Genomic DNA, 9,757 nt, shown 5'->3' on the forward strand with positions numbered 1-9,757 from the left:
TTTCCCGTGGCATAAGGTGGACTCATCTCCAGCTTAAGCCACGTGCACCTGAGAAAGCGCGTGCACAGTACCCAATCCCAACCTTTGTTCCTTTTTTTTGTTTGCAATGTCACGGTAAAAGCGCATCACGCATCGGCGCTTGGGTGAGAGAGAGTCAGAAGATCACCTCCTTTCTACAAAAAGGGCTTGGGCCTTGTTGGCTTCCGAGCGGTGTCTTCGTCGCACCTTGTAAATTTATTTTGCTGCATCTGCCTTTGCACTTTCACGTCAAGCGCTCTATCTTTGCGTTAAAGCATCTCTTAACCGTCACATGTCCTCGAAGATGTCGAAGATCTCGCTAGGAATAGCGGCTGCTATCGGCGCTGCGACTGGAGCCATCGTAACTGCAGGAATATATGGGGAAAAGCGAAAAGTATCGACGCCACCATCAATAACCTCTTCGACGACAGTGTCATCACCATCTGGTACATCTCCCCCTGCGCCGATGCCCGCACTAGGCCATGGGCAACGACCGCTTGCCAACCTACAAACTCCCGTCGATCCGAACGGCCTTTTTCAATATGGGTTTCCTGGTCCTGTTGCTGACCTTCGGCCCGCCTCTTCCCTCACATCAAGTTTCGATCGTCGCACGAGGAACCCATCGTGGGTAGCAGAACATATTACCAGAGAATCACTTGCTGCTTCGAATGGTGATAGGAAAAACTCGGTGTTTACTGAAGATACATCGATCCCTGAAAAATTTCGGGCGAAACTCAAGGATTATTTTCGTAGTGGCTACGATCGGGGGCATCAGGTACCAGCTGCGGACGCGAAGTGGAGCCAGGAGGCAATGGATGCTACTTTTGCATTAAGCAACATGTGCCCGCAAGTCGGCGATGGGTTCAACAGAGACTATTGGGCACATTTTGAGGACTTTTGTCGACGACTTACCGTCTCCTATCCATCAGTGCGTATAGTCACTGGTCCACTCTATCTACCCAAGCGTGATCCTTCAGATGGGAAGTGGCGTGTTTCATACGAAGTCATCGGTAATCCGCCTAATGTTGCGGTACCAACCCACTTCTACAAAGTCATATTTGGGGAGGATGGGCGAGTTGGTGGCAATGTTGCACTAGCGGCGTTCGTGCTTCCCAATGCCCCTATTCCAAACGACAAGCCTTTGAGCGATTTTGAAGTGCCTCTCGAAGCGGTTGAACGGGCTAGTGGTCTCGAATTTGCTGAGAAACTACCAAGCACAAGACGGAAACAGCTGTGCAAGGAAGTCAACTGCAGCATTATTGTCAAAGAGTACAAGGACAGGCAAAAGATGATCGGTCAGTATGCACAAGGGAAGGAGAAGCTTTCGATTCCAGCGCCATAAATTTCAGCCCAACTTCACCCTTTCCATCCTTTTTATAAAGCAAGGACTTTGTGGCATTCATGCATAGCGAGGAACATTTTTGGATTACCTTATGTTTTGACTCATTCTGTCTATTCTATAGAAAATTGAGAAGCTCGATTTTTATACTGCTGTCAAGGGCAACTCCCATAGATCCAATTACTCGAAGCCTCGTCCGCGGGCTCACCTGTACTCTTTCATCACAATGTGATAACGCTGTAGATAGCCACACAGCCATAATAGTCTATAGCTTAACAAATCTTCCACGGCTCCAGGTGACTGTTCTCTATAGACTGGATTGAGTAGTTGACCCAAGGCGAATTGAAGATCCTCAAAGACTCCGTGAAGTTGTCCAACGCTTCAAGTACCATCTGATGGGAGCTTCTGAAGGAGAAATATCGAGACGAAAGTATGCGAGAAGGGGTTGCTGATTGGTCACTAGCCGGGGTTCGAAATATCTTGTGATCCTCACTCGCATATTCTTCGCAAGGCGCCAATGCGCGTGTGAGGATTTAGCAGACGTACGCCCTGACAATTTGTATTTGCGCAGTTGCGCAAAATTATGGCTTGAACGAGACACTTATACTTAAGCAATGCGACTCCCCGTCGACCTAACTCAACTACTTTGCAACAATTTTTCAGAGTACCCGTTGACTAACCAGAGCACCTAAGCACAAAATGAACGTTACACTTGGTTTCACGCATTTGGATAGCAGACGAAACGAAACGGAGCTCCCACCGGTTAACCCGAATGAATTCAACGATGAGATCTATCTCTATTTGATGCAGCTGCACAAACTTCAAATGCAACAGAGACATAGTACCGATTTTCCTCAGATTCCAGACCATGTTCAGCAAGCACGCAATCTTGTCTCTGCCTTCTTAAGCTTCACTGATAAATTCGTGGAACGTGCGATCGCGATTCAAATAGAATGCGATCAATGCCAATTAACATACGAACAGTTGTCATTCGAGCATTCAACGAATGACGATCATGCTCGTATATATCGCGCGGCGGTACGTCTTAACAATTTGGTTGATGCTCATGCATCGCATGAGCCCGCAGATCAGGAGGGATTCTTCTTGGCCAAGTTATCATGTTCTATTGTTCTTGGGAAGCTTCAAGCCAGTGAACGGCTATCTTGTCTGATGACAGAAATTCCAAACAATGTTTGGAGCTCGAGAAGACAACAAGATGGAGAAGTTCCCCCAACCTCTGATGAGACATTGCGGTTAGAATGGAAAAAGTTACAAAGTGATCTCAAAGCTTTGTATCATCATTATCTATATGTTTTGAGATGCATGGAGGTAGTGGAAGAGTCAAAAACTGACCGTACGCGCGAGCAAGCCATTGCAAAAGTTCGATCAGAGCAGCTCAGTTTCGAGGATCGGGTAAAGACAATTATATCCAGAAGGCCTAGCGAGATTGCTTGTCAGGATGTTCCCTCCCATCACGTCTTGAAGAATACTACGGCTCCAGGAAAAAAGTCGCGTGATTTTACACTGAAGATGCCTATTCGGACCAGATTCGAAAAGTCCGATACTCTGGTTAAGTCATCGGAAGATCACGCCAAGGTTGCAAGAGAAGCCTGTGATCGATTTCTAGATAGCCTGAAAGGCTTCTCTCGCAGTACGGGCAATATTCAAGACTCCCCATCTGGTTCCGATTGCTCCGATGAGCAATCTTCATGTTTGGCTGTATCAGATGGTGAAACTACAAACAACAGCACAATTCCCCACCAAGATACATTTGCTTCGCTGTCAAAGTCATGGATACTCCTTAGGACGGCACAGTCAAGGGATCATTTAGGTGGTCTTAGCAGTAGTGAGGAAGCTACAGAAGGACCAAGCGGTGACAACCATAGAAAGCGCAAACATCAAGGGGCTCTGAAAAAAGGTCAAGCCAGTCGCAGCGTTGCCCACGAAACGTCAGCTTCGGGCGGCTTCGAAGAAGAAGTGGAGGGCGGAGACTCAGGAGAAAACAGCGAAGATGAAGACAATGATAAAGGAAGAAAGAAGCAAAAGTTGCCAGTGGAGGGCGAATCGAGAGGGTTTGCTTGTCCATTCTTCAAGCGTAACCCAGAAAAGCATGCTAAGTTGCAGACATGCTCATCAACAGTATTCTTAACTATACACCGTCTTAAGTACGTCAGCATACCAAGCAACCACCCCAGGTTTTGGGTTTTAAAAAAGACTAATTAGGGCCAAGAGAGCACCTGTATCGTCAACATAGATTACCTATTCACTGTCCTCGATGCCTTGATCAGTTCTCCACGACCCACGATCTAGATAACCATCTCCGCCAAGACAATCCATGTGAACGCAAAGATGGCCCGCATTATACTGGTTTTGGTATAGATAAGGAGCGTATTTTACGTAACCGGAAACGAAACGCGAATAACGCTGAAGGATGGAAAGAAATTTACCGCGTGCTCTTTCCAGATGACAAAGACGACGAAATTCCTCCTCATTGTAAGTTGTACCGTAAGTCGAGCCATACATTACTAAAGTCTAGCTATAGATCACGATAAACAGATAAAATCAATTCTATACTATAATTCATTGGTTAAAAAACAGCTTTGCAAACGACTACCCATCCTGAGCGGAAAGAACCATGAGCTTATAGATCCGGCTATTACTCTCAATCGGGATAAGATGAACGAACCCCAACTCCTCAGTATAATCAACGAATCCCTATCGAAGGCTTTGAAGGAATTCCAGTTAACATCGATCACAGAAGGTGCTGAGAATAACATCATCAATAGGTCTCTTGAAGTCAGTGACCAAGACTTCGTAGACCCAAACTCCAGTCGTCATTCTCCGCAAAAATTGAATGGTAATGACCCTAACGAGGAACATAAGGTCCAAAACAAGCCTGAGGGATACAATGATCCTGTCAGCAACTCTGGGTTGCTGTCTGGTCAAAGTGGCTCGCTATATCCAATGGAGCAGGTCGCGCATGAAGACGACTGGTTCAAAAGTACATTGGACTTTCCATATGACTATTGGGGATTTCAACATCCTTTCTGACGTGGAATGAATTCTAAACTTAGTCATCCACGGGTGTGATCCCTTAAAACCCTTTTTTCGGGCTAGATATGGCCGTCAAACTGCAGAGATGATTGCATAGCAGAACACTTCTGCTTAGAGCAGAAGGAGCGGTTTTAGATTCGATGAGTATTTAGTTCTGAGAACTTTTTACTTCGTTCATAGCATTATTCTCCCATGTTCAAAACTGACAGCATGTGGTGGCACTAACCAAGACTTCGTACTTTGCACATGTGCATTGAGTGGGCGCCGCTCATCAGGGGATATTATACTACTTATCCATTCTTCTGACTAGAGAAGTACGATCTCCTGTTTTTCGTAAATATCACCCCAAATTTCAATTTCTCCCTTGCTATTCAAGAAACTGGAGCTGTACTTGCTCACGTAGGGTGGGATGATTGACAAGCCCACTCGGCGATAGTGGTCCTTCTCTTTAGCTTGTTGTAACAGCAAACATCTAAGATAACCCGCGGGATCTTTGTAAGCTGGTACCAAGTATATGATCCCTTGCTGCAAACGAATGCTTTCAATATCGTCTTGAGGGCTGTCCAAATATACTATTGGATGCATCTTTTTAGTACGAGTTGCCAGCCTCGGGCCTCCCTCCGCTAGGCTCCAAGTGTATGTCTCATCTCCATATAAACGAGTAGAAACATCAAGCTGCACTTTAACTATTTGGCATCTGAGCTTGAGCGATGCGTTTGGTTCGACTTGGCCAAACTCGCTCTTTTGCTTTGGCTTGATACTGATACGACCGATGGAGATCAGCAAGTCCTTAGATGGCACGATATCGCCGCATTTGATTCCTTGCGGCGCATCGATTGCAGCCCAGGAGAAGCTCGGGATATCACGTTGTGGTCTTCGGGATGGGTACTGAAATTTTTCGTTCTTGTATACCGTCTCAACACGCCATAAAAGCTGGCTTGCCAAGAAGGTCTCCCAGATGCCCGCGACATATTTGACCTGTGTTTGCCTCTGCTCTGCGATCTGTTCATGAAAGAGCTCTGCAATCCCAGCGAGAGCAATTAATTTGTCCGATGGCTTTGTCAGGCTAGTTTTGGAATATCTTTCAACGATGCTTTTCCAGTTGGCATGTGCCTCAGTCTCCATTTGCGAGGTCAAGGCAGTGAAAGCCTTCAGTCGAACTCGGTCCTGGACCAAGCCATTCTTGTGACCCAATCGGGAGATCCCATCGGCCGATGCCTCTGACGCGTCGAGCTCGGCACATTCCCATGCAACTTGATCCTCGCAAAAGTGTACTACCCGAGGAGCTAGGAGCCGTTCTTGTAGAACCCAGGCACGAGTATTGACGGGAGCGTTATCCACTTTCAGATCCCAAAACCCAGGGTCTACAACCCTGCACCTTCTCACGAGCGAGCCGAAATGGCCATGTGCATGTTTATCGCCTTTCTTATTCAAACCCAGCCTGTTTGTCTCAGTGTTGACATTGACCTCTGATTCCCATAGGTTACGAGGTTCGCGATATGAGTACAGTCCTTGGCTACCATCCGCAGCCGCCGTCGCCGAGATATTGCAGTATGAATTACGATAAACCTTATACATTTGGACGGATTCGCGTTCCCAATCTGCAGCATCGTCCTGCTTGATGCAGAGAGAGTCAATCCAAATATAATTGACGTCATCACCAAGACGGCGCGCAAAGCTGATAGCCTGTCGAAATGTTCTTGGGAGCTCTCTGATGTCCAATCCAGATTTGAAAAGATCAATATTCGACGTGTTCAGAGAGAAAAACTTGGCCGCTTTTCCCCAACAATGGCTTAAAGTAACATAGTTACCTTGCATCTTTTTCGTGGCCGTTTCTACGAGTCGAACTTGATTTTCTTCCACAAGTTCCGTCCACTCGACTGAACTCATGCCTCTGAATGCAGGCTTGCGGATATTCGGGTTCGTCGGTGCCTTTTCCAAGGGCTTAATCGACCCTTTTGGGTTCAGCTCAATTAGCCGCGTAGGATAAAACTCAGGTCCAACCATTAAACTACTCGTCGACTCTCGTGACTGCGTCCTGTGGTGATATCCAAATCCTCTGACCAGAGATGACGTAGAGCATTTGCGATGCTTAGTGATGCAGTTGTTGATCCAATACTTCGTCAACTGAAGAACCTCGTCAGAGTCTAAGCGATCACTTGTAGGTGTGTATCGATAGTCTTGACGAGTGTAACACTGAGCTAGATGGCTGATCAGCATGTGCTCTCGGCGATCAGTGTGAGATACTTGCGTGTTTGCTCAAGCACCAGAGTCGATATCCGAGGACCACTACTGATTTTGAAGTTCAAGAGATAGAAAAGCTCGTTGTCCTTGACCAACTCTGATAGAAATGCACTAAGAAACCTCCCTTTTCTCTGACGAGTGACCATCAGACTGTCCTGGAAAGGCTTAGTATGAGCACGCGTATGACCCTAGCCTACTTTTCTTACCCTACGGGTTTCAGAGTATATTAAATCCTCCCAAATTCGTCGGCAGATCGAGCAGCCCATATCTGCAGATGCCTTAAGGCTGCCTTCGCTATCATGGTGATCAAAGCGCAGATCAAAGGAACCTATGAGTTGCTGTCCAGTCTGACCGCGAAGCATGCCAAAGCATGTTGGGCAAATCATCTCTTATCATTTGCTGCGAAGGTCAAATATTTGAAATTCCGCCGCATAACCGTGGTCATCTCCTTACGCAGCCTGATCTGCCTCGGGAAATGATACAGAAGTATACGTGGGATATAACAATATAGGGACGTGGTTATAAGGATGTAGCAGAGAGCGGGGTTGTCTCTCATTAAGCGAACTTTCTCCATCTGAGTAAGACGGAAATCATTTAAAGACGCAGGATCTCAGCACACCATGCTGTTTCAGCTGCCAGGGTAAGTCAGAAGCGATCCTAACTGGTTAGAAGGCTCTGATGTTCCTTGTCTGAATGTTACCCTAGCATCGCTAGCTTACGCTTTGTATACGTTTCCTAGCATCTGCTGGTCAAATCATTCAAGCTGAAGTGGGGTAGTAAGAAAGGCTATCTCATTTCTCGCAGCATCACGATTGATTTCTGGAGATTTCAGTTCGGGAAAGACGAGCAATTCCATTAGTCAAGTTTCCATATACTCGAACAAAAATATCATTACCCCGGGTTCAGGTATGGAATTTGAAATTGACGACTGGTTGAAATATCCCATTCATACTGGTGATGCCCCGAAAATTCGATTCGCGCACGACGTCATCAAAGAAGACCTAACGAAAGAGGAGCTACTCGACTTTCCGGCCTTCAGCAACTGGATCAAGACCCTAAAGAGCTCTTTCGAACGACAACAAATTCCAACGCACGCGTTTGCAGACAAGAGAGTCTATCTACGAAGCATTGAAATTCAATCCATAGATAGGAAACCAAGAGGAGACAAATCAAAGGGTGATCTATTGTTTGTCAAGCTAAATGCTGATATCTCCAACGATGAAGGCAAGAGACTGCCTGGTATTGCCTTTCTCCGAGGCGGCAGTGTCGCTATATTGATGATCGTGAGACCTTCAGACTCGCCGGATGAACGTTACGTTATCATGACGGAACAAGCACGAATCCCTGCTGGGAGCCTATCCTTCAAGGAAATTCCCGCTGGTATGATTGACAAGGCGGGAGACTTCAAAGGAGCAGCGGCACAAGAAATAGAACAGGAGGTTGGGATAAGGCTGAGACCAACAGATCTAATCGACATGACGGAAAGAGCTACAAGAATGGACTCCACTAAGAAAGAGAAAATTCAAAACGCTATATATCCAAGTCCAGGAGGCTGTGATGAATTCATCAACATATATCTTTGGGAACGAGTAAGGCCACGTTTGGAAATTGAAAGTTTGAAGGAAAACTTGAGAGAAGCTGGTGACAGGGCAGTATTAGAAAGCATCAAGGTTACCTTGGAACCATACGAAAAGTTAGTGGAAGTGGGAGCTCGTGATGCCAAAACTCTTGCAGCTTGGTCCCTTTATGAGTATCTCAAACGTGTGGATCCTGACCTGCTTAAGGATGTAGATGAGAATCCATTTTGATTGCGTGGGTTGTCCATATAATTGCTGTCTTCTTATCAGGAATCTTTTCCTGAACCGTTATGTTAGGAACACTTTCCCGATACCGACTAGCTTCACTAATGTAAGCCACTTCGGAAGGGTTGAGCTTCCTAGAGCAGGGGAATAATGTATAACTAGGGCTTATTGAGGAAGGACTGCAATAAGATAGTTATATTTATAACTTAGAGTAGTCTAAGCTTCAATAGTATAAGAATATATTTAAACTAACTACTAGGTAAACTAGATAGTTAAATTATAGTGAGCGTAGACTTGGGTTTAGCCCTCCTTATGTTACGAGGTAACATGGTGATCACGTGAAGGGAGAGCGATCATGTTGATCATTCATGATCGAGGTGATCAGTCTGCATAAGCGAAAGGTTGTGATTCGCTCAGAAGGATTGAACGAATCAGGAATGCAGTTAGTGATCAGTCTGATCATTCATGATCAGAATGATCGCTGAGAATCAGGCAACAAGGACACTGGAACAAAGGTCTATATAAACATCCTGTCCCTACTGGCATTACACCTCTTTGTGATTCAACTGTCTAGTTTACCTAGTAGTTAGTTTGAATACATTCTCATACTCTTGAAGCTCAGACTATTCTAAGTCATAAACATAACTATCTTATTGTATTCCTTCCACAATAAGCTCTTGTTATACATTGTTCCTCTGCTCTAGGAAGCTAAACCCTTCCGAAGTGGCTTACATTAGTGAAGCTAGTCGGTATTAGGAAAGTATTCCTAACAAAAGTTGAATCACCGAACCATTGGATAGGGCAAGGAACAATATCTTATGTCTACTGTCTCTAAGAGAAGTAGCGGAAGTCAACAACAGTCTGGTCCACCAAAGAAGAAGGTTGAGGTTACTTCAAGTACCAGTGCTGCTGGGCCATCGACACACAGAGCAGCAGTACCTCCGCCACCTCCGCCACCACCAAGAGATCCGGAAGTCCTACCAGACGCTCAATTGTTTGACGACTCAGATCCATCCGATTCAAATTCTGATTCTGGAAGCGAGAACCTCTTTGACGACGACATGGCTCGACCGAAAGTGAATCCACCTGAACCCTTTAAGGGGGAACGATCCAAATATGAAGCTTTTAGGTCTCAGCTTAGGATTTATATTTATTGGAACCAGGATAAGCTCGACTCTGAGGAAAAGAAAGTCATATATGCTGTATCCTACTTAAGGGGAAGCGCATACACTTGGATCCAGAGACGGGTTGATCAATACATCTTGAAGAAAGGAGACGTTCCATACAATGTCAAAAGGAT

At 45.7% G+C, this 9,757-nt stretch overlaps 4 protein-coding genes across 5 annotated transcripts; 3 read left to right on the top strand and 1 right to left on the bottom strand.

Annotated features, from left to right (window-relative positions):
- The first annotated feature begins 48 nt into the window (after positions 1–48).
- On the top strand, positions 49–1,643 carry PV09_06647 (uncharacterized protein). The gene has a single exon (XM_016360320.1). The coding sequence runs from the start codon at positions 311–313 to the stop codon at positions 1,358–1,360; it is 1,050 nt and encodes a 349-aa protein (XP_016212032.1). The 5' UTR covers positions 49–310; the 3' UTR covers positions 1,361–1,643.
- A 413-nt stretch (positions 1,644–2,056) lies between these two features.
- On the top strand, positions 2,057–4,629 carry PV09_06648 (the record flags this gene model as incomplete). Of its 2 annotated transcripts, XM_016360322.1 has the most annotated exons (4): positions 2,057–3,522; positions 3,588–3,850; positions 3,900–4,055; positions 4,116–4,629. In XM_016360322.1, the coding sequence occupies 4 exons, from the start codon at positions 2,057–2,059 to the stop codon at positions 4,406–4,408; spliced, it is 2,178 nt and encodes a 725-aa protein (XP_016212034.1). In that variant the 3' UTR covers positions 4,409–4,629. The 2 variants fall into 2 exon arrangements, with proteins under 2 accessions (XP_016212034.1, XP_016212033.1); XM_016360321.1 differs by having other exon boundaries at positions 3,900–4,629.
- Positions 4,630–4,707: 78 nt separating this feature from the next.
- PV09_06649 (uncharacterized protein) lies at positions 4,708–6,631 on the bottom strand (the record flags this gene model as incomplete). Its single annotated transcript, XM_016360323.1, has 1 exon — positions 4,708–6,631. The coding sequence occupies one exon, from the start codon at positions 6,629–6,631 to the stop codon at positions 4,718–4,720; it is 1,914 nt and encodes a 637-aa protein (XP_016212035.1). The 3' UTR covers positions 4,708–4,717.
- Positions 6,632–7,563: 932 nt separating this feature from the next.
- PV09_06650 (uncharacterized protein) lies at positions 7,564–8,463 on the top strand (the record flags this gene model as incomplete). Its single annotated transcript, XM_016360324.1, has 1 exon — positions 7,564–8,463. One exon carries the CDS (start codon positions 7,564–7,566, stop codon positions 8,461–8,463), a length of 900 nt encoding a protein of 299 aa, XP_016212036.1.
- Between the last annotated feature and the right edge of the window lie 1,294 nt (positions 8,464–9,757).

The sequence above is a fragment of the Verruconis gallopava genome (assembly GCF_000836295.1).
Source record: "Verruconis gallopava strain CBS 43764 unplaced genomic scaffold supercont1.23, whole genome shotgun sequence".
NCBI lineage: Eukaryota > Fungi > Ascomycota > Dothideomycetes > Venturiales > Sympoventuriaceae > Verruconis > Verruconis gallopava.

What these genes read in the sequence shown, in the direction of transcription:
- PV09_06647 (XM_016360320.1), top strand. Translation starts at nt 311, where the DNA reads ATGTCCTCGAAGATGTCGAAGATCTCGCTAGGAATAGCGGCTGCTATC.